The sequence below is a fragment of the Mus pahari genome, chromosome 18, assembly GCF_900095145.1.
Source record: "Mus pahari chromosome 18, PAHARI_EIJ_v1.1, whole genome shotgun sequence".
Lineage (NCBI taxonomy): Eukaryota > Metazoa > Chordata > Mammalia > Rodentia > Muridae > Mus > Mus pahari.
The window spans coordinates 51,813,757-51,841,478 of NC_034607.1; the positions used below are offsets into that span (position 1 = coordinate 51,813,757).

General features: G+C 43.0%; 1 protein-coding gene across 3 annotated transcripts in view; it reads right to left on the reverse strand.

The window, feature by feature from the left end:
• Srbd1 (S1 RNA binding domain 1) overlaps positions 1-22,544 on the reverse strand; it is a 166,911-nt gene extending 144,367 nt beyond the window's left edge. For 2 of the 3 annotated variants that reach the window (XM_021217891.2, XM_029531530.1), the window contains exons 1-7: positions 22,484-22,544; positions 19,720-19,799; positions 17,020-17,200; positions 14,171-14,542; positions 7,923-8,089; positions 5,622-5,739; positions 4,072-4,210 (exon numbers count right to left, since the gene is read on the reverse strand). In XM_021217891.2, coding sequence (XP_021073550.1) covers positions 4,072-4,210; positions 5,622-5,739; positions 7,923-8,089; positions 14,171-14,542; positions 17,020-17,200; positions 19,720-19,799 — 1,057 coding nt within the window. In that variant the 5' untranslated portion in view covers positions 22,484-22,544. Of the gene's footprint in view, positions 1-4,071; positions 4,211-5,621; positions 5,740-7,922; positions 8,090-14,170; positions 14,543-17,019; positions 17,201-19,719; positions 19,800-21,670; positions 21,923-22,483 lie in introns of those variants that run through there. The other variant, XM_029531531.1, reaches the window with a different exon arrangement.
• Positions 22,545-27,722: the final 5,178 nt, after the last annotated feature.

Here is a 27,722-nt window from a genome sequence, read left to right on the forward strand (position 1 = left end):
CTGCAGTGTTCTATCTCATCTGCAGTGTTCTATCTGCATTTTGCTTTTGCTAACTTACATCAAGTAAAAGGTACAAAAACCAGTGAGAACAGTACAATAGACTTCTTTGGGCATAATAAATAAAGCTAAAAATACTTGGTGTGTTATAATAATTTCTGGTAACTACTGAAACAGTACTTTATTTTAAAGAAATAGGGATTGAAATTAATAGAAATCCTATTTACCTTTTACAGGAATTTCTGAGAAAACTTTCAGTGACAAACTACTTTTACAAATAGAAACCTGTATAGGTTAAAGATTTAGAATGTCTACAGTATGCATTCATGAGCTACTAGATGGGTCACCAGCTAAGAAAACTATTCACTCTGCACTAACACCTGGAGTCCCAATCACCTCAGAGCATCATCATAGAGAGAAATTACAACAGCAGACTGAGAACTCAGTAGTAAAAATGGCTTACAATGAAAACCATTACTGAAAGCGGTGAACAAAAAGTACAAGTTTGCTACAACAAAGGGACTTTGGAAACCCTCAGCACACTGGAGAACACCATTTGAAAGTCTTATACACTCAGTGAATGTTTATAATTAAAATTACACTCGTGTAAGGGCTGCCCTTGGTCAAAAATGCAGATGCTTTGATGACACAGATGATTCTGACAAACCTTTTTCAAACCTCTGCTAGGAAGAGTCACTGCCTGAGTTGCCTCTCCTCGGGGTAGTGGGTCTCAGCCGGAGGGAGAAATTACCAGAGTCACTTGGGTAGCCTTTTCTCATAGTGCATGGCTGCGTGCTCTAGCCATAATGACCAGATGTCCGCATGTCTGAAAAAGCTCCACTCCTAGTTGCTCTTTCAGGCTTACTACAGCCTGCAAAGTAAGCACTCGCCAAGAGAGAAGGAAAACCAAAGCAGAGAGGCAGAGAATAAGATCTCCATGCTGACAGAGCTGGAAATGCTCTGCAGTAACAGCTGTGCCTGTGGAAGGACACTGACAAGCTAATGCTCCTTATACTTTCTCTGTACATAGGCCTCCTTACAGCACACAGCCCGCCCGGACCCCAGGCAAAGCCCATCTCTGGTACAGAATAGGTTTTCATTCCCATCAAATTTTAGTGTGTACAAGCAAGAAATGTCTTCTACTGAAGAAAAAATATATATGTCTGGTTTCTAACATATTTCTAGGAAGAATGATGGAAATGATTAAAATACTTCTTTAGAAAAATCCCACAGTAATAGAATTCAAAGTGATCACGTGTATGTGTAGAGCACAAAAAGTGAAGGGAAATGAGAAAGAAGAAACATTTCAAACCAAGTTTTAAAAGCAGCATGGGGTAGTCAGAAGAGAAATGCCCCCCATAGGCTCAGGCATTTGAATGTTTGGTGCCCAGTTAGTGGCCTTGCTGAAAGGCCACTCACTGGGACAAGTGCTGAAAGTTCAAAGCCTCACCCTACACTCAGTCTGCTCTGTGCTTCACACTTAGGGCTGACTGCTGCTGCGGCCATGCCAGCTCCTGCCACACCTCCCTGTCAGGATGGACTCCCATCCCTCTGGAACTGTAAGCTAAAATAAACTCTTTCTCCTACAAGTTGCTTTTGTTCAGAAAAGTCCTGACACACAGTACATAGTTAACTGGAATTCACCATAATTCTCTGTTTTTGTGATCAGAATCAACAAGTGAGTGAAGCCCAGACTGAGTCCTGCTGGGTCTGTGTTAGTCACATGACCTGAAGTGTCAAAGCCTGCTGTCAACCATCATATGTGTCACCATATGTGACCATCAGAAGGGGTATGGTCAGGATTTATGTTTACACCGTAGACCTGTGCTGCTTTCAACTATGGCCAGAGAATCTTTTGCAGTGGGCTAAAGCTCATAGAGACGCATAGCTAATAGAAGTGCTGAGAGTGAGTAGGCCCTGCATTATCTACCCACAGACTTCAGAGAACAGAGAAAGGGGTGGAAAAAGCATGAGAGAGAGAGAGAAGACAAAGAGGAGTTCTGTGAAATGCTTTGTTGGGGACAAGTCATGGCCACTGCACTCATGAATTCCCTGCAACTGTGGTTACCCACAGAAGCTAGGCCAAGAAGGCCAGTCAGTATTCCAGCAGGCAGCAGTAATGGACAGAGTGAGCCACACACACACAAAACAAAAATAATAACAAAAAACAAAACCCAAAGGAAACATGAGGAATGATGGTGGGTTTGAGGACAGCCATGTTGAGGGTTCCCAGAGGAGTGAAGGGGACATGGGGTAGATATAATCACAGTATATACGGATAAGCCTGTCAGAGAAAAGAACTTTTTAGGGGATACAGGTATCGAGACCTGTTTAGTAGGAATGTAGTATACCTAGGAACCAAGGAGATCACTGTACCAAAGAAGACAGGAAATGGAAGGCAAAGAATCAGCCATAAGGAACAACAGGCAGCACACCTCCCTGCAGCTAGTCTCCACAGCAGACACAAACAGTCCCCAGCCCCAGCAGTGAATCTCAAGGCTACTAAGACTCATCTGTCATTAAAATATGAAATGCTATCTGCAAAAGCAATACAGATCTGCTGAAGGAAATGCATGCACAGGACTCTGGGGCCAGTCCCCAGAACACTGCCAAGAAAGAAGATAAATGGACTTTATAAGGCTGTAACTGAATAGACCATAATATAGCAATCGAAATAAAAACTTAAATGCTGTAAATCACTGAAAATATAACTATAAATAAGTATTAAACACTAAGCAAATATGGATTGTATTCATTTCAATCCATCTCTAACTTCAAATAATTCTTTACATTACTGTCCCTTCCCAAACATATTAAAATGTATGTGTATGTGAACAGATAGTTTGCAGTTTATAGATACAGATACAAATACTCATTTTTTAAAAACACAAATTCAATTGGCTAGAATATGGCTAGTGCACCATATTTCTCCATAGATAAATACACAGCATGGATTTTGTTATCACAGACTGCCCCCTGTTGATAAGTACATCTCCCAGTTTGAAGAATCAACAGAAAGTCAAAAACAACAGGGATGGAGAAACATGGGTATAAGTTGGAGCTGACCTATAGCTGGACGGGCTACAAAGCCAGGGCATCTAATGTACAGATGAGGACTACAGCCCATTGCACAGCATACTGGGATTTGTTAAGAGAGTAACACAGGTGCTCTTACCACCAAAGAAGAAAAGGCAGCTGTGTGAAATGACAGTCATATTAATTTGACTTCAGGACAATGTTGTCTGACTACAAAATTCATTAAACTTCATTAAATTAATTAAAATTCATTAAATAACACTTGTATATCTAGACAATGTCTATATTAATATATGCAATTACTAAAACATAAAAGAATCAATGGTTTTTTGAGAAATCAGCTTAAAGATGAGGCAAGAAAACTGCAAGTTCACGTCCAGGCTGAAGAGTAAGGCTCCAGAGAATAATAATCTTTTAAACCTTTCTCCTGTGCCCTGTCTCATTCTCTCTCACACAAAGGACAGAAAACATTTGGAAGCAAACTTTAGAAAAAGCCCCCTTATTACACAGGAAAAAGTGTTAAGAGCAGAAGCCAATTTGTTCTTTGTGTATTCCAGAAGTATTAAGATTCTTTTGGAAGAGAAAATCTAAGTTATATGGTTTTTAAAAGGAAGAAATAAAATGAAAGCTTTGAAAGATAATAGAAGAATTTTTATAATCTTGGAGTATAGAGGTATTTCATTTAAAAGTAAAAACATTAATTATCTTAAAAGATTAATAAGTTAATAAAAACACCCTGAGACCTTCTATTTACTGAAGATGGCATTAAGAAAGCCCAAGTAGGAATTGGGAAGTCCATGTTGTGAACACAGGTCTTAGAGACACGTGTAAATGGAGAAAGAGAAACAGCAGAGAGTGGGGAAGTCACCAGAAGCAGGTTGACCAGGACCTGCTTGTTCCAGTCATTTGTTCTTCACCTGCTGTTGAGCAACATTTGTACAACCATTGGTGAAAACAGGCCGAGTGTAGGGAATGAGTGTAGGTATGTGCATCTAAAAGCAGAGCAGCAGCAGGCTGCACTCTTCTGGAAGCCTGTACCTTTAACATCAGGCCTGATGTATGACAGCAGGTTGAGCTGCCCTGGGTTCTCCAGCAGGGTCCACGCTGCTCCTTCTAGCCCCAACTGCTTTGCTCTCTGGGCTTTGGTGCCCTTGCTTCCCATTTTATATGGAGCAGACTAGGAAAAAAGGCAGAGAAGTCTGTTTTACAAAGCCAGCAACAAAACAGGAACGCAGGATTAGGACATACTGAAATACTATAAGCTTCCTTCTCTGGTTTGTCCTGTCCCCTCCGAGATGAACTCTATCAGACTACAGGGGTGCTTTGCTTCACAGCTTTATCTTCATCACTTTCTATGTGCTCAGTTCATTCTCCGCTGGCATTTACTCATCTCTAAAACTCATCATCTCAACTCCAAGGTCCTCAAACAAGCAAGCCCCTGTTAAAGTTGTTTCATACAATACTTCTCTTCTTCCTCCTCCTTCTCTTCTTCCTCCTCCTCCTCTTCTTCTTTCTCTCCTCCCTCTCCCTCCTCCTCTTCCTCCTCTTCTTCTCTCTCCTTCTCCCTCTCCCTCTTCCTCCTCCTCCTCAACCCTTCCTTCCCGCCTCCCCTCTCAACTCTTCCACCTGCTGGCCTGCTAGCTTCTCTTCCCACATAGCTTGCTGAAGTATTATGTTGAAGGTCCACAGCACTTGCCTAATGATAATGATTTTCAGTCAAGATCTTGCCCAAACCCCCTGCTACAATTACTATTTATCACCTTACTCACAAAACTCCTTCCTCCTGATCCACTTACGTCATCTACAGATTCTCTTCAGAGTTCTCTGAAGATTTTTTTCAACATGTACTCTAGATTCTTTTATTTCAAAAGTTGCTGTTTCCCAGTGGTCATACTGACCTGCTAGTCCATAATCCCCTCCTAAAATGAATTCTTCCAGTTTCATAGCTTCTAACATAAGCCTATTGAAGAATCCATGAGGGGCTGCTGGCTTCTGTGAATGCCAAGTTCCTTATAGAAAATAGCCTTGTGCTTCCATACAACACATGCACTGCTTCCTATAAACTTAAATCATCTATAGATCACTTATAATAAAGACAATGTATGTGGTATATGAACGCTTCTTAGGTTATATTATTTAGGGGAGAGTAATTTTAAAAGTATGCACCTGTTCAATACAGGCATGTTTTGTACCTATGGCTGGTGGAGCACACAGATGTCACACCAACAAGTAACCAGAGTGCCAACTGTTTTAGTTACAGGCTGAAGACATTCATGTGTAGGTCTCCAGTTCTGCCATCTCCCCTGCACTCCACACTTGAGTAATATACTCTTCTTCCTTCCTTAACTGGACATTCCTTGAGGACAAGGACTATTTACTACAATGCCCATATGTGCAAACCCAAGTTCCTAGCACACACAAAAAGGCATCCAGGAAATATGTATTGACTAAAAGATAAAATCCCTAGGGACTTACTTAACAGTGGCTGGTAGCTTTAGCTTTTTACGTCTTAATCTTCCTTAGTGATAAAAAAAAAGACTCCAAATCATCAGCAATCAGGCATCCCACTAAGAGACGAAGTTCCTTACCACATGCTCTAGTTCTTCAAACGTTTTACAGTTCAACAAAGCTTGCAGCAAGCACTCCGACATTTTCCCGTCCTTCTTAATTTTCTGGATTCTACTATGAACCTTCTTTGCAACATCCCTGAAATTAAAAAATTACATAATATATACAGTCTCTATGTCCATCCTTTCTTCTCAAGGCTAGCTCACACTTACAAAAACGTTGCAGGGAAAAGAAAAGGGAACTCTAAAATGTTTTATTTTGACTCATTTGACAGTAAATTCACCCCAAATACATTATTATGCATTTCTAAGAAAGAATAATCTATAAACTACGATAAAGCCATCAGGATCAAGTAGTTAATGCTGATCCATCAGTGTCTTCTCCCTCACAAACCTGAGCAGCAGTGCTGGCAACAACCTGTGTGGATTCTCTCCAAAAGATGGGTAGCTGTCAGATGCAGTCTCACTGGCTGAAGCAATGTTCCAGGTGTTCCTAGATTTTCAAAGTCTCAGTACTTTGTAATGCTTCCTACCAGTTACTTTGTCATGTCTTCAAGTCTGGCCTCCCAGGAAATGCTTCCTTACAGTTAAACCCTGGGGCCTGCTGGTGGGGATCTCAAACTAGTGACACTGCTCTTCTCACTGCATCTCACTGAGAGGCAAATGATTCCAGGGCAGCCTGTTACTGAGAGAACAATATCATCACTGGTTTCTGACATCAGCACTTCCTCCCTTGTAACTAGTGTGTGTTCTGTGGAGGGAGCCTTTGAGATGCTTTACTCCTATCACCATAGACTTTGGTTTCTTATTTTTGTTTAGTGGTTATAATCCACCATTGTGACATATTTTAATGCCCAAATTATCACTGGCTTGACCAGAAGTAACCCTTTCAAACTAAGTGCTGAGAGCATCTGGCTTGTCCCTCTTACTCCAGCACATGCACCCCAGCTTATCTTTTACCTTCCATCCTGAGCATTGAAATTCCAACATTGCCCACCAGGAAGCATCTGACCTCTACTGCACTCCCTGACTCTGCAGTAGGGCTGCTCAGGACAAGCACACTCAGCACATGAACTGGTTTCTGAATACTATTCTCTATTGACAAAGATCTGGGGTTCCATAGAGAAGACATGATTCTAGGAATCAATGAAGATGAGTCAGTGCACAGCTGGGCAAGAGGAGGGGCAGGCGGGCACAGCAGTTCTAGCTTTCAACAATTATTTTTCATTATGAATGTGCAATCCTGCTGTCTGTGTCATTCGTGGTGCCATCTTGTCTCATCACCTGTTCTTATTTACAAAATCTGCCCAGCAATGGTACTGATACAGGTAGCATGAAGGGGGATTATGTATACATTCATACATGTATTAAGGAGGAGCATGCATTCATTAATCCAAGGCTCTCTACTCCAAGTCTCTGCTGCTTTGATTTTCCTACAATGATGGGCAATAACCTGGAATTGAAAGCAAAGTAAGTTCTTTCTCCCTTAAGTTGCTTTTGTTGGATCATTTATCACAGCAATAGAAGAAGAAACCAAGCTAAAATCACCGAGAGTACAGTACGGTATCATTTCCTTCATGATCACATGGCTGACCAGGAGCAGTATAAGAGTCATATAGCATCCTGCTTGCCCATAAAACTCAAAATAATCAAAAAATAAAACTCAAAATATTAGCAGGGCAGTGGTGGTATACACCTTTAATCCCAGCACCTGGGAGACAGAGGCAGGTGGATTTCTGAGTTCGAGGCCAGCCTGATCTACAGATGAATTCTCAAAAAAACAAAACAAAACAAAACAAAACAAAACTTTAAAATATTCAAAGTAGAGTTTAAATGCTTATGGATTTGACTATCATGAAGTTGCAAAACTAAGTCACTCCACTGTATGTTGAAGACCATCTTAACTGGCAACAACTCTCCATTTGGGGACTGTTGAGCAGTAAGAGGACAGTGTTATACAAGCTTATGCAAGCTGTTGAAGGCTTAGACCAACATTTTTAGTTTACTGTTGGCAGTCCTGATTCTGCCATTATATCTAATCATTTCAATGAAAAAAAAAAAAAAAAAAAAAAAGATGGTCAAGACCTATAGATACATGGTCATGGTCAAGTTAATAAGCATGTAGCAGAGGGAGGCCATGCCCTAACACAGCAGACAGACCTGACTCTCTCTGGCAGAAGAGGACATCATTCAGATGACAGCAATGAAAAGACACAAAGCACCAGAACTATACATAACAGCCGCTCATTTGTGTCCTTGTTTCACATCAAGAGCCCACAGTCTGTTTCCTACATGACATCCATCCCTGCTCAGGTTTCTTACCGAAGCTCATCTAGGGTTTGACGAACTTCTCTTAAGAAATCAGCATCAAGATTATTAATGAGCTCTTTTCGATAGCGTACAACGAAGGGGATTGTGTTGTCATCATTAAAGAGGCGTATGATGTTGGCACAAACCCAAGGTTCAATATTAGTTCTCTCAGATAAAACCTGCAAAGAAAGATACATGATTCAAAATACTGATGCCTATAATCCCAACACTCTGAAGGCTGAAACAGGAGGACTACCATGAGTCTGAGGCCAGCCTGGGCTATGAAATAAGATCCTATCCAAAATTATCATCATCAACTGATTAAGAAAATCAGTCCAAAATATCAGAATTGTTTCAAAACAACAGATGCAGTAAGTGGCTAAACTCTCTCCAGGCTTTGGCTCTTCTCCACATTACCACCAGATCCACAGACAATTATTTAAGACAGTCTCCCAGACAAGCAATGGTTATCTCAACCCTGCATTTGTAAAGTGAGGTTCCTGTCAAACTCATCCTCCACTGTCCTCCTATAATACCTATTCAAATTGTAACTCAAACTAAAAAAGCCATCCACCTCCAATTCTCAAGTCTGATCAACTCCAATTACAAAATATATCTTTACTCTCTTCCGTTCTCCCATCCCACACACAGCACAGCCTCGTTCTAGCCTAGACCACTGAGGCGGCTTTTAGCTATCCTCCTTGCAGGTGCTCCAGTCTCATCTATTCCTATTTCCACAAGGAGCACTATGAATATTCCTTTCACAATGTATACTAGATCATGTAATTTCATTGGTCAAAACCATCACTAATATGCCATGGCACCTGGAATCCAAACTCTGTTAGACATAAATAAAAGTGAGCAGCATTGGAAGCAATTGAGGGCAGACCCTTCCCTCGGGGTTGGTATTGGAGCCACCTTCCATTTACCTGGCATACACCTTTCCCTCGTTAGGCCTCCTGGGTAAAAGAGCAGAATACCTCTGGCCCTGGGAGATAGGATATTCTCATCTTCTCCAATGATCAGACCACTGAATACTGTTACGTCTTTTGAGGGAAGCTAACTCAGCTGGCCCTGTCAATCATCTGGCAGGAATCAGCCCCCCAAATCCCTAGGAAAGCTGGAAACGCCTGAAAACACGGGAAGAGATGGAGGACTAATGATTTCCTTAGTAAGACAACATACTTACCGCTCTTGAGAGCCCCCACCCTGATGGACTAACTTGCAGACCTTCCCTGCTAAGCATTTTTTGAGTTCTGAAAGCATAACTTTTCCTTTCTTTCTATGTCTTTTTCCAAAACCCTAGACATACTGCCCCAGACTAAGCATCTTTCCTTGCTAATCTGGGCTTTCTCACCTACTCTCTGAAGCTCACCACATCCTGCAGCCATGAGCTGCCTGTCAATCTTCACTGTTAAACATGATGGTTTTCTTAGACCTAATTCAAAAGACATCTTAGGTCATGCTAATCCAGTGATAATTGAGACATTTTTTAAAAAGTCCCAGGACTGAGGAACAGCTCAGCGGTAAAATGGTAAAGTGTCTGCTTAGTATACATAAGGCCCTGGGTGTGAGTCTCAGCAGCACAGATAAATCAATAAATAACATAAATACCAACTCTTTTCAAAAAGCTAACTGGGAAAGAATTCAGTCAAAACCTGATCTCCCATTGCTCCAGTTCTGCTGCTGCATCAACTTGTACATGCTACACCTTGAGAGTCAATGAGCTCTGTTGGTTATACCAGTGGTTCCGTCTATGATCCTCAGAGCAACAGCGTAAGCATCAGCTTCGGTCCCGATGAAAATGCACTTTATTAGGCCCCACCTAACACACACTGACCCAGAAACTCTACGTAAGACCTGGCTGTCCTGTCTTAGAGAAATGAGGCAAACCCAACAGAACACCAGAGAGCAACCATAAAGAACATGGGAAGGCAGAGCAGGAAATTCAAGTCTTTACTTTTACAGTATTCACTTCACTTATTTATTTATATACTTACTTATTCATTTCCTTAAGTGAAGCAGCTATATATTTGCTAAGGGAAAGTAAGAAAGAACTGCACAGAGAGGGCGGAGCCCTGGGAGAAACACCATAACTATTTTAATGCTGACTTTCACTTTGTAAAAAGCTGCTGCTTTGTGATTTATGATTTAGCATTGACTCATTTAAATTATTTGAGATACAAACTAATATCATTCTCATTTTATACACGCAAAAACTTGAGCTCAAGAAGTACAATGTTGGGCTGGTGAGATGGCTCAGTGGGTAGGAGCACCCGACTGCTCTTCCGAAGGTCCAGAGTTCAAATCCCAGCAACCACATGGTGGCTCACAACCATCCGTAACAAGATCTGACTCCCTCTTCTGGAATGTCTGAAGACAGCTACAGTGTACTTACATATAATAAATAAAAAATTATTTAAAAAAAAAAAAAAAAAAGAAGAAGTACAATGTCAAGTCCCACTAGCCATATTACCTCTTCAAAAATGCAATTTCTAAGCAAAGCAAAAGATTTATCAGGCAAAAGTACAAAGTACTTAAATTGTCTCCTCTCTCCTGAGCACAGGCAGGACAGCGTGTCTTCACACTGCCCTCTAGCTGTTAGAAACATCCAGAAGGATGGCTTCTTATCCCCAGTGTCCCAGAGATCTCTTACAGGGGAAACTCCCCTCTGCTCAGTGAGAAAGAAAACATCTGGGCATCAGCAAATCCACTGCAGCTTTAATCACCCAGCAACATCTGCACTTTTAAAAGAGCTAACCTCAAATTCAATGACTCGCAAATGAATAAAAGAGAATTTTCTATTCAGTCGGAATCATTCCCAAGCCAGGCACTTGAACAGCTCCTTTTTGAAAAGTTGCTGATTCTGTTTACCACCTGACCCAAAGAAATGATGATGTCACTATGTCACATAAAACGCTTATGTAAAGACACATGAGTGGGGACAATTAATATACACTGCCAGAAATCAGAAAGGAGGTTACAGAAGAGAAAAGGAAGGACTGAAAGAGGTATGAAGGGGTGCTCTTGTTCTCAGCCCAGAAGTTGTTTGGTTACACTTTTGAACATCTTGGGCAATTGCACATATGTCTGTAATGCATCAAAGTTTGCTAACGGCTTAAAGCCTCTAACAAACTCTACCAACTAGGTTATAATAATTAAAAAATAAATAAAAAACATTTTAATCTAGCCCATGTCTCCCAGAGCAAACAGGCTGCATCTATACTTAGTGCAGAGCAGCAGTGAGGCTGCCAGCTCAGACACTGGCTCCCTTTCCACTTCATTCCGACTTCTGCCTTCCTGGGCATAGCTATTTCACCTACGTCGTCTCTTACTGTCTCTTGAAACAAAGGGGAAGAGCTAACAAAAAGGCTCTGCTTGCTTTTCTCCCTAATTAGGAAAGGTTACTTAGACCCACAAAGCCACTGTATCTGCCCAGGCTCACCCTTAAAATAAAGAAACCATGTCACAGCAATCACAACTTCAGCACGGTTTAATCCCAACTGACTGTGCTGCTTGCTTTTCCATTTTTACTAACATACTTACGTGGGACATCAGGGGCTTTAACCAAGACAAACGTCACATAGCAACCATACATTCACAGTTTGGGAGACAGATGAAAATGGGTACATTGCTTCCGCTGAAGAGAGCAGTCCTCAATTGCTGGTCAGAAATTACACACAAACTATGTTCATAGGTAAAGTCTAAACACGAAACAAGCATAGGCAATGCAGGCTGCTGTTTGCCTGTTCACACAAGATGATGAGACCCCTGAAAAGCTAACCTCAACAGAACAGAAGACCAAGGCAGGAGGTTAGCAGGGCCATGGGAAGGAGACAACCTATAGGATCCTATACTGAATTAGCTGTCAGAAATTTGTAACTTTTAGATGGGTTCTCTTTAGCTCCTATTATGAAAATAAGAAGCTGGGCGTGGTGGTGCACACCTTTAATCCCAGCACTCAGGAGGCAGGCGGATTTCTGAGTTCGAGGCCAGCCTGGTCTACAAAGTGAGTTCCAGGACAGCCAGGGCTACACAGAGAAACCCTGTCTCGAAAAACCAAAAAAAAAAAAAAAAAAGAAAAGAAAAGAAAAAAGAAAAGAAAAGAAAAGAAGAATGCTTCTGTCTACTCTCCTGACTATAACTAATTTTTCAGATTACCCAGTTACTTCTTCAAATGTGCCATGATAATAAATATAAATACTAACGTGTGTGCTCTGGAGCCTAGTTCATAGAGTCAACTGTAAATAAATGGCAAAGATTATTACCTTTCAGCATTTACAGACCTGTAAACAAACAACTATGAGCCCAGTCTTCACCAAGATTCATAACTTTACATTCTTCAAGCTGTCTCTTGCCATACTCCCTTAAAGACACATGATCTCATCTAAAGCTCAACCCTGAAGGACACTGTTTTAGGTAGCTGACTTACAGGACTCTCACAGAACTCCCCTCCCCCTGCCCTCATACACACACACACACACACACACACACACTCTAAACAAATGTAACATTATTTTTGAAAAGTAAGGTTTTTTTCCCTTGTATCCCTTGTAATCTGGAGAAGAATTCTACAGTTGGGCTATATTCCTCTTTTTGTCCATGACAAAGAGTAGGGGACAGAGCATAAAGCACAGAGCCCGGAGAAGGCAGCCCTGCACCAGGAAAAGCGGATTGTGTCTGGAAGCTCAGAGGGTTTCAAACTTTGAAGCTCCTCTATTCCTCCTGTACACTGCCCGAGGCCAGACGTGGAACCACCTTAGTGTAGCAGCACCAACAGAGGGCAAGGCAAGGGAAGTGACGCATGCCCACCGCCCTGGAGCGCTGGGCCAAGGGTGAAGGTTAGAGAGTCCTCAGAGTGAATTCCGTGTGGGTGGTCTGTGAAAGCAGTGCCTCCAAGATGTGAAGGAATGAAGCAAAGGAAGACATAGATAGCTGTTCACTGTGGCTGGTCTTTGAACTTTGTGGGTTCTTCTTTTTATCATCCTTTTTCTCACCTCCTATCACTAGTGATGAGAGAGAAAGAAGGATCAAGGGGCGGGGAGGAGGGGGAAAGAGAGAGAGAGAGAGATCCCTGAATCTATTTTCTTTCCTTTTCTCTCTTCTTTGAGCATAGCTACTAACAAATCACCACCAACCTCCCTGAACGACCACCAACCCCAGGGATCGGGGATCTACCATTTATACACTCTCTGAAACGTTGTTCCCAGAATTCCAAATGTCACATGACTGCAGAAACTACCTACAGATGGCAAAATCACACCTTGGCTAGAGCACGAAGCAAATCACAGTCAGCTGCTGCAGACCGTCCGAAGCAGCTCTACATCCCCACACCCGGGATTAATACAAAACACACTCTTAGAATATGTCTGTGTTTTTTAAGAAACCAAAATTATAGAACTCTCACTACTGTTTCTCAATGACTCTCTGCTTAAATAAATAAATAAATAAATAAATAAATAAATAAATAAATAGAGCTATAAGACAGCATTCTAGATTCTTTAGAGTGCCAAAGAGAAGAAACATAACAACTCAAAACTACTGTTGACAAGCTCTAGGTAACAGAAAAAGCAGCATGGCCTAAAACAAGACCCTCTGAACAACAAAAATGTCACAAAGTCCCAGTCTTAGAACCCCCAGAAGTCCTGGGCTCTATAGCAGCAATTTATAGCAAAAGAGGACAAATAGGTCAGAAGATCATGCCTGTGTAGCCTGAAATGGTCCAGAATGTGTTGGAGCACACAAAGTTAAGGCTCACTGCTCATGACCAGCCTTCTAGTCTCCTCTATCACACCCCAAAGCAGCTAAAAAGGTGGGTAAGCAGAGGGACAGGAACAGAAAGCTGGGAGAGATCATCAAGTTATAATTCGTAAAGAATTTGTCTTCGAAACATTCCTGGGTCTTATTCCTAATATACTTGATGCACAGCCAATGACCTAATCATGTATGGAGAGTACAATCCGTACTCAAAATAAAATGTAGCAGTGAGCCTTTAAGGGCCCCATCTGTTGGTGTGAAATATCTACATTGTGGTGTACAGAAACAACCACCTTTCTTAACTGATGGGACAGCTCACACCAGCAGAAAAGAGTTGATGATGATAAGCCAGACAACAAAGAGTATAGCCAAGAAAAGAAACAGATGTCAAAGCTTGATACAAGAAATCACTGGCAAACTGGAAATTCAAAACTGCCAACTCATCCCCTGGTGAGCACCAGTCCAGGACTCAAAGCACACAGGTGACATGACGCTGTACTCACCTGTACTATGTCCCAGTTCATTTCTACCTCCTCTTTAATGTCACTGGCACCATCGGGAACCCTAGCCGGCCTTCCCTGAGGACATGACTCAGTCCTGATCCTCTTTACCGGGGATGGCTCAACCGTGAAGTTGTCCTCGCTCTCCTCTTTCTTGCACGCATCTCCACAGGTGCTTGTTGAAGGGGTCTCCACATGACTGCCTCCAGCCTCAAAGGGGCTGGGTTGGCTGGTTTCCTCATCAACTTTCAACCTTTTTTTGGCCCTCTGAACTGGTTTTTTTTGCTTTTTTGCTGCAGTTTTCAGAGTCTTTGTCGTATGCAACTTGTGACTTTTCTCTTCCAAATCGGCATCAACAATAGCCACTGGGCTGTTCTATAAAGTCACAAAGAGAAAGCATGACAATTACAAAATTAGAAACCAATTGCCCTGGTATGCTGCTCAGAAGTGAAAAAGAACAAATTATCAGCACATGCAACAACTTAAATGAATCTCAAAGGAACTATGTTAAGTTGAAACAGCCCCATCCCAAAGTTACACACTATAGGAGCACATGTACATAACCATCCAAGGCACAGGAGTCGGAGATGCGCGGGTGAAGGAGCATGATGATGTAGATATGCAAGGGCAATGTAAGAGATCCTTGTGATGGTTACACAAACCCACACATGTAATAAAACTGCACAGTGCTAAATACAAATACTCACACACACATAAACACACGGAAAGCCAGAGCACTCTAAGCGAACAGAGGACTTTACCAATGTAATATCCTGGTCATTATACTTACATGAGACACTACAATCTTACCACTGGAGAAAACTAGATAAAGAGTACCTAGAATCCCTTCTGATGTTTCTTATAACTGCATGTGGATGACTTATAAATAAAGTTAAATTTCACAAAACAAAGTAAATGATACATCTACATGTGCCAGAAAACCAAGAGTAAGCTAGAGCCACAGATGCAGGAGATGAAGGAGAATATGCTTGCCCGGCACGCTGGCTTAGCAGATGCAAAACCCTGGTCTCATCCCCTGTGCCTCATGAAGACCAGGCATGGTAACTTATGCCTGTAATCCCAGAACCTGGAAGGTGGAGGTGAGTGGGCTGGAAAGTCAAGCTTACCCTCAGATACACAGCCAGCCTGTGCTACATGAGACCTGACTTAAAAATATAAATAAATTCAGAAATTGATAAACAAATATAATAAAAACCAAACCAACCAATTAGAGGGAGAAGAAGAGCATCAACATGCTTGTGAAATTCAGAAGACTACACTACACCTGCTCAGACAGGAGGCAGAGGACTAGAAACAGAGCGACAGCAGCCAAATGCACGACGCTTTCTTTTGTTCTGCGTTTTGAGATAGGGTCTCATGCTATAGCCCTGGCTACCTAGAACTCATTGTGGAGCCCAGACTAACTCTGAACTCAGAGCAATTCTCCTGCCTCAGCTTCCCAAGTGTAGGATAACAGGTGTATGGCACCATGGCTAGCATCCTTTTCTCTAAGAGGAAGCTGCTCAGGAGCCTATACAAGTACCCAGGAAGCAATCTCTGCTCCTTATCAATGTCACTTTACCTGATGGTCATCTTGGCACTCAGGATAGTGGCAATAATGCAAAGAGCTGCCCTTGAGAAGGTTACAGTCACAGGCTGGCTTGTCCATCACTTAAGTGACACAGACAGCACAAACACAGCTCCCAACAATGTTTCAGTCAAAATTAAACTTCTATCAGGGATTTCTCCAGAATGACTGAGGATGAGCACTGAGAACCACAGTAAGGACCCTTGTAGCCCAAAGCCAGCTACGACGTGTGTATCTGAAACACACAGTAACACCCTCTGAGCAGCACACCTGCTCAAAACATACTGGATCCAAGCAGAGACAGGAAGACACAACGGGAGGGTCTACAATTCACAACCTAATCAAATGAACTGGCATAACTAAAGAATGTGTCCATCGTAAAGGAAGCTGTCTAAGAGTCAGAAAAGGAATGCACCAAAGATCAAGTATGACCAGCCTTCTTCTACCTATAATAAGGCAAAGGAAAATCAACAAATAGACTCTGAGTGTTTCAGCCCCAATAACCAGAGAGCCTGCTGGGAGATGACTGCTGCAGACTATCTTAACTCCACACCATTACAACCTGCAAGTGTCACTGTGATGACCATAGCCAAGACCACAGGAGGCAATCAATAATCCCACATTGGTTTGTCTAATTCCTATTCTCGGCCCATGCTCATCAAGCAAGTTTCTAACTATTTAATTTCCTACTTCAGCCCCTAAAGACTTCCAGTGCTCATGATGACTGTTTCTAAGGATTAATTATTAAACCAGCACTGTGTGTATACACATCACTCTGGCAAGCATGGTGGATATACCCTGAGAGGTATACTGGCTTTTGAACTGCTGACTTAGAAGCCCAGTCCCATCACTCACTATCTGTGTTCCAGGAGAGTCATTTAACACTCCCTGCCTCAGCTTACCTATCTGTAAAATCAGAATGGTAACTACAGCACTCCCAGTGGCCATACACATCCCATAAGATCTTCAGGGGGAAATACTAAGTGTGCTGCCTGGATAACAATACACACAGATATTTGCTGACACCACCACCCAAACCACCACTTCCACACCTAGCCCACCTCCTTAGAGAAGAGAACAGAAGTGGCTGAGGAATAGTTGCTGCAGTAGTTAAGTATTCCTGAGACTGTGACTGGGAATACCAGTGCCCTGAAGTTTGTGTCATTTACATGTTCTGTCCTGCTTAGTGTAAGGAGAAAGAAACAGTCCCTCCCATGTGAAAAACACTGGGGCTTCCCCACATCTAGAGAGCAACACCACCTACCAACTCCTCCTTAACAGCCACATCTTTTGATTCATCATCCACCTGTTGGGAGCTCTTCTTCACCCTAGACCCCTGCTTCCTTTTGGATCCCTTGGAAGCAGGCTGTCTACGATTCCTGGGAACTCTCTTCTGGGGTTCCCAAATGCTGTCCTCCTTGTTATCTTCTTCAGAGTCAGATGGTCTAGAAGTGGATTGACAGAAGAACTTCCAGGAGAAATGAAACCAGACGACAAAGGTAAAAACAAAAACATGCTTCATAAATGATAACTGGAAAGGTGTACTTGGGAGTCTGAGGGCAGGAAGATTACAAGTTCTGACTATGTTCACCCCTACCCTACATAAGGACAAGCATGCGCACACATGCACGCGCACATGCAAACATGCCCACACCCACACATACCATGCACACATAAGCACATGTGCAGAGGAGGAAGGGGGAGGAAAGAGAATAAAGGAAAGGGGAGAAGAGGGAAAGGAAAAAGAGGAAGAAGGAAAAAGGGAGGGGGAAGAGGAAAAAGGAAAAGCAGGGGAAGACAAAGAAATGTAGGGTGGCCTCCTTTTGTCAACTGAACAAGGCATCTTCCTACCCTACCATCTAATCACCCATCAAGCAGACAGCTCACTAACTCTATTTTACACGGGAGCGTGGCTAAAAGCACAAGGTTTTGGTTTTTTTTCATTATTATGAAGAAAACACAAGCACCCAAAATCACTTGTCACACAGGAAATGGCTCAAGGCAGCTATCTACACTCATTCCCCCATCCCAGCAGAGCACAGGAGCCTGGCCATCGTCCTACAAAGCATGCCTCCCTTTGCCTCTCTTTAGTCCGTTTGACCGGAGCCTGGCCATCATCCTACAAAGCACACCTCCTTTGCCTCTCTTTAGTCCGTTTGACCCTCTCCTTCTCTCTCCAACCTCGAAATGTTAACATCTCCAGAGTCTTAGTCCTCAGGACTCTCTCTAGATTAGGCCTTATCCTCTAAGTCTCAATTTTATATCTGCAGATCTGTGTTCAGCTAGATGTCTAGCAATCACCACCAACTTGCCAACAACAAAACAGTCCTCTTGGTTCTAATGCTCCTGTCTTCCTCTGGTCTACAGAAAGCCCGTAACCACCACCATGTCCTTTCCACTCTACCTTCAGGAGTCTATCCAAACTGGACTAGTTCTCACCATTCTCACTCCTACACCAACCTCCCTGCTTCACCCTCACACATGAGTCTGTTACACACCAAGAATCCATAAAGATGCTTTACAAATATAAGCCAGATCAGGTCAGATCAGGTCGCTGTCCACAGCACTCCAGTGGCTTCCCAACTCACTTCTAATGAAGTCCTAGTGCTTCCTCATAGAGTCTTCAATCCCACCAATTAGTCTTATTTCCTGTCACCCTCTGGCATGATGGCTCCGATCTGGCCATGCTGTTCTTGCTACTGCCCAGACACAACTCACTGCTGCCTCAGGGTCTGCGTGTTTGCTGCTTTCTTATTTGTAACCCAATCTAAGTTCTTATTTGTGAGCTTTGTGTCACTACACTGACATAAACCGACATAATTTAACTTAATAAATTGCTTATTTATCTTAGAGGTTCAGTTCCAAAATCAGGCAGCTCCATTGGCTTGAGCCTCTGATGAAGACAGCAGGAGGCAAAGGCAGGAATCTATGTTGAAACACATTCGCATCTTGAGGCAGGAATAAAGAGAAGACAGGCCAGGGCACTGCATTTCTTTTGGGAGAAAGCTTGCCTACAGTGACCTAAGAGCTTTAGACTAGTCCCCAACTCTGAAACGTCCCTCCACCTCCAAATAGCACTACCCTGGTAATAATCTTTTCGGGACAACTATTCAAACTACAGCAACTAGCAAATCTCAAATGGATCTCTTGGTATATCCTCCAAAGAACACCATGACTGTTCCTTCCAAAATGCCCCTCTTTCAGGGCCATACAGTATGCTCCCTAACCCCTGACCTGATTTCATTTTACCTTAAATTACTATTATGGCCTAACATTAATCACTTGTTTTCTCAATAAATGTCAGAGGCATATGTAATATGGTACTCTATAGCAAAGATTTTCAACTGAGGATGATTTTGAGCCTCTGAGACATTTGGCATTATCTAAAGACATTTCTGATTGTCACATCAAGAACTGTTGCCACATTTAGTAGAGGCCACAGATGCCACTAAATGTCCTATAAAGCATCAGGCAGCCCCCAAAACAAAAGATGACCCTATACACAGTGGCAATGCTGTATGAGTTAAGAGCTACAGCTAGGGGCTAAAGACATGGCTCAGCAGTTAAGAACACTAGCTGCTCTTCTGGAGGACCTGGGTTCATTTCCCAGCACCCACATCGCAGCTCACAACCATCTGTAACTCAAGTTCCTCAGTATCCAACACACTTACACAGACATTCAAAGCACCAATGCACATGGAAAATATAAAAAAGAAAGAGCTCTGCTCTAAAGCAGTGAAAACAATAGCTTGCCCTCTTTTACCTGTGCAGGGTAAACATTACATAATCTGTTAGCTGCTTTCTCTCTCTTGGATCATGACACACGTGTAACAGAGAGTTGTTATACAGAGAAAGGACAAGGATACACATGTCTTCGACCCAAATGACTTGTCTAAGGGACAAACCCCATTGCTCTTAAAACAGTCACCATTCCCCCAACAACATATTATACTAATATGCTTACAACTCAGAGAAGAAGGAGCACTCATCTTTGGGTTCTGCATTCTCAGCCTGTATTTTCGCTCTTTTGCGCAATGAAGGCATCTGGAAAAAATGGAACACAAATCAGAGTTGGCACGACATGAGTACTTTTATCATTTCGTCTGGCTACAAAATGATTCTCCATTCAAAACTAACACTCCAAAGCTCTGCTGTCAGAAATGCCATAGAGGGGAGAAAAATATATGGCTCATTCACAAGGCCAAACACTGGCTCCCCACAGGATATAGCCTGCTGATCAGAAGAGAACCCAGCGGCCTTCCAATGTCTCAAATACCTTATGACGCTGGGACCATCTCTTGAAAAAGACAAGCCCTCCGGGGCAATGAGTCTGCTTTAGAATTAAAGGACGGACTATTCTGCAAGTGTTCTTTTATACTGATCCTGCAGTCAACAAATTATAAAGTCACCTATTCTACTATTTCTCAGATATACATTTTTTTCTCTTCCGATATGGAAGATATTTCTCATAACATTAAAGTAGAAGTGTCTTCACAAAGTAAGGAGTCAATCAAATGCCAATCAACTTAGTAAGTAGTTACTTAGGAATAATCTATATTCCTAAAGCAAAGCAAACATCATCTCGCAATATAAATGATTAGCCACTATGCCACTAAAAATAGTAACCATATTCAAAGGCTCAGCACTTAAAAAAAAAAAAAAAGATTAAGACAAATGACAAGAGGAATCACATAATACAACAAGTAAATAAGTTTACCTAACTGATAACATTTATTACCTAAAGAATGTCAAACCAGTAAAAAAAAATGCATTGGACTAGCACATGTAGAACAAGCCTCTGGACTAGATGAATATTGTAAACCTTGGTTCTAACACACTTATAAAAGGAGGTAATACCTCACAGAAATACTAAAGCAGTGGTCACAAAGAGGAGCCTGATATCCCAGGATCTCTGCCCCATGAGTGCAAAACTGAGGGAGACCATGTTTAGAAGGCAACACAGGCCAGCAGGGTAACAGTCTCTTAGCAGCACACAGGACAGGACAGGTTATGGGAACAGGCAAATATGATCTCATACCAATAGTCTGCCATTATAAAAAATAAAATGTAAAAAGAGGGCTGAATAGGAATATGGCACACCTTTCTTTAACCCTCGCATTAGGGAGACAGAGGCAGGAGGATCTCTAAGAGTTCCAGTCAGGTTGGTCTACATAGTAAGGTCCCATGTATAGATAAGTAAGTAAATAAATAAGAAGTTGGTGTTCGATACAGTGCTAATTCAAACCAGGTTAGGGAAAAGCTTGCCTTCACTCTGTAAATGGAAGAGAGACAACTAGCTGCTCCTCTGAAGGAAAGCAAGTGATTTAACCCCAGGCCTTCCTCAGGAGCAAACCCATGTTCTAAGAAAGATTTAAACTACAAAAAAAAAAAAAGAAAACTTTAAAAGTTCTACAGAAAGCAAAGGTGGGTTGTCTTCAGAGTGTTGAACAGGAGAACATGCAACTGTCCCTAGCCATGACTCACAACTCACAGTGAAAACATTAAGTCCCAAGCATCTGAGATCAAGGCAATTTATCCTTCAGTATCCTTCATATTTTTTTTTTAAGTTAGGAAGGAAGGGAGGAAGACAGACAGACAAACAAAATGAATGAAAAGAAAGGACAAGTGGACACGAAAAGTGAGTGCTAAAATTTTTAGGACCAAGGTTGAGGCATCTGGGGTTGGGTATACTGTCACAAAAGGATCTTTCTAGGTCCCCTAACCCTCATGTTAAGAGGCACTCAACCCACAAAAATATTGGCGCATACCATTCAAACTTCTAGTGTAGTCGTTCTCAACCTCCTTATTGCTGAGTCTCTTTAAAACAATTCCTCACGTTGTGATGACCCCGACCACATAATTATTTTCGCTGCTACTTCATAACTAATTTTGCTACTGTTATGAACCGTGAATACCTGATATGTAGGGTATTTGATATTCCACCCCAGTGAAAGGATTATTGTTCAACGCACAGTTGAGAGACACTGTTCGAGGAGAAAAAAAAAAGAGACAACTCCAGAGGCATCTAAATGTTTCCCTGGGGGGGGGGGGAATTAAAAAAGATGCTTCAAATGTCGGCACAAGAGATAAAACAAAACAACAGCATGCCGGCTAGCAGGACAGCAGCTAGCCGTCGCTGTGAGATCGCCCGGCTGTGGTTTTATGAATGAGAACCTTGCGACTCAGTGGGAGAGGATGGTTTACTCCAAGGGCAGAGGCGGAAGGCACAGTCCCACAACCGAGAGCCACAAGTACCAAGGCTCGCCCTGCGTCTCCCTGCGCTTAGGAGAACGACGGGCTGCCCTGTGGGACGACTGAGGAGAGTGGCTTCGCGTTCTCAGTCATCCTTTTCCTCCACGGCTCGAGCGCCTCCTCTGGGCCCAGGGCACCTGTGGGGAAGGCGTGTGACGCCGCGCGCCGCGACTGACAGCGATCCCTCCCTCAGCTCCGATTCTTCGGGGTAGAAAAAAAAAAAAAAAAAAGTCGCCCTGGCTTTCTCACGCCTGCCATGCGCTACCAGCCGGTTCAGTCAGAGGACGCGCTAGGGGCCAGTGCTGAGATCGTACAGTGTAAACTGTGTGACAGACCGCTGGTACTAAAAGACAGAAAAGTCTTCATTTTAAAAAAAAAAATTCTTCTTTCCCCAACGAGCACTCATAAATACCGGGGCCCAGATGCGAAGACGGCCGGCCCGGAAGCATCGCCGCTAAGGCAGACACAAAGCTCACCTTCGGGCTTGGCGAATCTGGAGACCGGCGCTCTGTTGAGGAATCTTCCGGTTCCCGCCGGAAGTTTTTCAAACGCCGGAAGTCCCGCCTTACTTTCCTGGAGCCAGACTACCGGGGCGGGGCGGGGAGGGACAGGGACCAGGGCGAGGCGGGGCTTGAGCCGGTCCGGTCCGGAGGCGTGGGCGGGGCGAACGCGGGCGGGGCGTGGGCGGGGCGAAAGGGGTGGGCGGGGCGGGGGCGGGGCGACGAGGAAGGAGACTGCTGCTCCGGTCCACAGGGAACTTGTGTACGCCCTTACCCTAGGGGAGGGGCAGAGATCTGGCAAATATGCGTCCGCCTCTATAATTCCACTTTTCTGATAGACCTCTCTTGGACTACTTTACACCCTTTTCACCCATCCTTTCATTTTGCGTTTTGGGTTGGCTTTTGTTGTTGGTTTTTTTTTTTTAAAACAGACCCTGTAGCTCATCTCAGTCTGAGTTCCTCACGTTGCCCCCCCCCATCCCCCGCCGCGTTGTATTGTAGGCCACAAAGCCTAGCTCGTCCCTTTTCTTTTTCTTTCTCCCTCCACCCTACCATGCTATGAAAGTGTCTGAATTTTTCCGCCTTTGCTAAGTCCTTATTCATCCCATGGGAACCTTACTTAATGAGAGACGTTAGCTAAAGTCAGCAGCCTCTTCCTCCAGCCTCAGGCAGTTTGATAGACTGCCAAGTGGATCCATTTGGAAGCAGAGGCCTCTTAGATACTTCCTAGAAGATTTATGCAAATTGCCCTTTGCCTTTGAACCGGTTTCCCTGGGTCCCATCTCCAACCCACATTACCCAGCACACTGAAAATAATAGTCACTGGGTCATTAACTCGAGAAAATGCAGCTCTCCTGGAGAATGAGAAACCCTGCCCCATCTCACATTCAGAGTCCTGAAAAGTGCAGTGACCACAGTCCGGGTAAATGAGCCTAGGCACGGTTTCCTTTACATTATAAGTGCCCCTGTTTTCCTTGTTCAGAGCTGGTGACATAAAGCACTCATACTTGTCAAGTAAGATGATAAACCAGGTTGGACCCCGGGAGCCCGTGTAAAGAGAGAACCAACTCCACAAAGTTGTCTTCTGACACAAAAATAGCCTCTACCTTTTAATTAAATTAGGCTTAGATAACCCTTGTCCACAAGGAGGCAGGTTTTTGTTTAATTTTTGTTTTGTTTTGTCTCTTTTGGTCACATCAAATGCCTAAGCTGTTGCACAGTCAGTTCATAGTGAATAGAAAAGCAAATTGTATACCCCAAACCATAGAAAACTCCCATACTGCTCTCTGAGTTTGGAAGAGGTCAAATCTTAAACCTGCTGTGATAGCCTGAATCCCATCTTTTCCCTTTCCCCATCATTCCAATTTTTAAAACTATAAATCATTCTCCAGAAATTCTTTCCATTAGCATCTCAAAATCAGTTCCCAGAGGAAATTAAAAATTACGTATCTCTTTCCTTAATATAATTTTTATCAGCCCCACTAAACTCACAGAAACAACATAAGAATATGGTTTCAAACAAGAGAAACAAGACTTGTTAGTCTAGATTAGAATTTCATCCGTCAAGCAGAACATGGCCTATAATCCCAGCTTGGGAGATAGAGGTACATCCTTCTCTAAATAGTGAGTTGAAGGCCAGCCTGGGCTATATAAGATTCCCTCTCACATAATGTCACAGATCAGAACCCATGGATGGGCCGACAAGACAGCTCAGTGTGTCAAAGCGCTTGCCACTAAGTCTGAACTCTAGACTCCACATGGTGGGAAGAGAAAACCAACTTGTTAAGGTTGTCCTCTGACCTACACATATGTCCACCCACACATACACACAAAAAGATCTTTGTTAGTCGGGGTTCTCTAGAATTACAGAACTTATAGAATGTCTCTATATATTAAGGAAATTTATTGTGATGACTTACAGTCTGTAGTCCAACTAATCCACAATGGGCAGCCACGGAAGGGGAGCCCAAGAATCTAGTAGTTGCTCAGACCCACACGGCTGCTTGTTTGAGCTGGTCTTCTGTAGAAGTAGATTCCAGCAGATGTGCTGAGAAGTGAGCAAGTAGTCAAAGAAGTCTTCCTTCTTCCAATGTCCTTCCACACCTCCAGCAGACAGTGTAGCCCAGATTAAGGTGTGTGCCACCACACCTGGATCTGGAACTTGCTCTGTCCCAGGCTGATCTTGAACTCAGAGATTTCCTTGCCTCAGTCTCCTGGGATTAAAGGCATGTACTACCTTGCCTGGGCCTAAGCTTTTCATGGCCACTATGCCTCAAGATCTCCACGCCAAGGTCCAGGTCAGAAACTTGTGTCTTCCAGCCTCAAGGTTTGGATCACAGGTGTGCCCTCCAGTTCCGGATTGTATAGTTCATGCCAGATCTGAATCTCCTGACATGCAGAAGACAGGGCCTCTTTTAAAACATACTATACTTTAAAAAATGTAAGCACTTTTGTCCTTAGTGTCAATCACTTAGAATGATGATTGGTTTTAGATATCAACCTGACTTGAGTGAACAGACACCCACCAGATGGAAAGGCTTTATCACTGTGTGCCTGTCAGTGTTTCCCCAGGACACTGACATTTGAACTTATTAGACAAAGGGGGATCTCCATATGATGTGGCTGAGTGTTGTCCAGTTGTTTCAGGGCCTGAACAAAACAAAGAAGGAAAGGGAATACTCTGAGCTCTGTAGCCAGAGCAGCCCTTTTGTCCCGCCCTCAGGTGCTATGCTCCAGAGTCTCTACCCTTGGAATTCTGGGACTTAGAACCTTTTGCTGTCCAGTTTCACGGGTTAGATGCTGGGGCCTTTGTATTTAGAATGAGCCATGCTTTCAGCTTCCCCAGTTGTCTGGATTGTAGAAGGACTAGCACAGGACAGCCTCCATAATTACATGAACCAATGCCTATGATAAATCCCCTGTCTGCCTATCTACCTGCCTATGTGTCAAACGTATCATAGCTTCTCTGTGTGTCAATGATATCGGCTCTGCTTCTCTGGAGTGACAAGACAACTATAAATAGCAATAATGGAAGAGTGCTTCAAGTGATACACTATACAGATTGAAATGAAAGAGCAAACAAAGGTAGGAGCAGTATTTATAGTCTAGTATTTAAATAAGAAAACTGGGTTACTATTACTCTGTGGTTAACATACTACTTAGATCATATAGTTCCCAAATAAAAAACACAAAAACCTTTGTATTTATAATAAACCTTAACGCATTAGAACTGGGCAGATATCAACCCTCTATGCTATTTTCCCTACAACCCTGTCAGTAATCCCAAGATATCACTTGACAGGTTCTGCGTGGGCCACTCCTACTCCAACAGGCCAACCCTATGGCCATGCACTCAAGATCGCTCCGCCCCCTCTCTTCTGCCCATCCCAGGCTGTAGGCATCTTTACTAACTAATCAGGGATTGGGGGGGGGGGGGCAAGATTTAACATGACAAAAGCTGGCATGAATGAGGGTTTGCTTGGCTTGGAGCAATCAGATCTTGGGGTACAGAATTTAGCATTTGAATACAAAGAGCACCAGCCCAGCTCCCTACAGAAAACTCCATTTTCTGTAGTTTGGGACAAACTCCTATTTTTTAATGTTGAAACTAGCTATAGGAACCTGGAGCTAGTTACATGTTAAGATAGCAACCTCTTGTTTCCTTTTCAGGGCTAAGGATTGAACCTAAGACCCCCATCATGTATGTGTGACCAGCATCACATTCCCAGTCCTAAGTTATCAATCAAGTTAAAGAGTAATTTTATGTGAAATTAGGCCTCTTCCAAGTCTAGAAATTTTGTCTATACTGCAGCTGAATAAACCAAAGAAGTTGTTCATGTCACTCTTGAGCCTTAAAGTTTGATTTAGTTTGCCCTGGCCAGCTAATAAGAGTGAGCCACGAAAGCCAACTGGAATTGATTCCAATTACCCTGGAAGCTGCCATCACTCACACCCAACCACCCCTGACTTTCGTTCCATCTCTATTGTATCTGAAAACCATGCCCTTTTGAATCCCTCCTCTGCTCTGTAGTCACTGTTTTTACTGCGTGTGGCCCCAACATCAGCTATACTTATTTCTCAGGATTACTGAGATTAATTTTTTCCCACTTTAATACAACCTATGTGTGCACATAACCTTTGAAGTGGCTTTGGGAATGGCTATTTGCTTGTATAAATACCATCAACAGGCATGGATCAGCAATGACGCCTCCGTGACATGGCTGAGTCTTCTGGTCACTGCCTGTGGTCACCTTGTCATGTTTGAGCAATTATGACAGCATGGCTTGTTAGCAAGTTAATACCAGTTAGGGTTTGCGTTCCTCCTCATACCCTCTACCTGGATGATGTTTAAGGGTTCTTCTGGAAACCGGAATCTAATTGAAGCAGAACAGCAGGTTACTTATTCCTTGCCTCGTGGCACAACTTGAGGGTCAAGAAGGCAGTGGAGCAAAGTTGTCCAGCTCAAGTGTAATGAGTAAGGATGTGGTTAGCATTCACAGGAGACTGGTCGTCTTAGGGTTTCACTGCTGTGAAGAGACACAATGACCACTGCAAAGGAATACACTTAACTGGGCCTGGCTTACAATTTCAGAGGTTCAGTCCATTATCATAACCATAGCAAAATTACAGTTACTAAGTGGCAATAAAAATAATTTTATGGTTGGGTTCATCACAACCTGAGGAACGTATTAAAGGGTTGCAGCATAGGAAGACTGAAGACCACTGGACATCATTGCTTTTTTTTTTTTTTTTTTAATTTAAAGAAAAAAATGTGATTAGAAGAATCAGAACAGGGACTAGAGAGATCTTTCAGCAGTTATGAGCACTTGCTGCTCTTCCAGAGGACCCAGGTTTGATTCCCAGCACCCACATGGCAGCTCAAAACCATCTGCAACCCCAGTTCCAAGGAATCCGACACTCTCTTCTGGCTTCTTTGGGTACCAGGCATGCATTTGATATATGCAAAACCCTCAAACACATAAAACAAAAATAGATTTCAAGGAAGAATCAGAACAGGTTTGCCAGAAAATGTTGTCATCACTAGGTGGGGGCAGGCGGCAGAGAGATGCAGGAATGAGTGTGCTCCCTGTCCATGCCTTCATTGTCTCTCTTAGCGACATAGGAGAACAATCGATGACAAAGGTCCATTACAGACAACGCTTACTTACCTTAGGCTGTTCTCCCCCTCCCCCTCCCCCTCTCCCCTCTTTAAAAT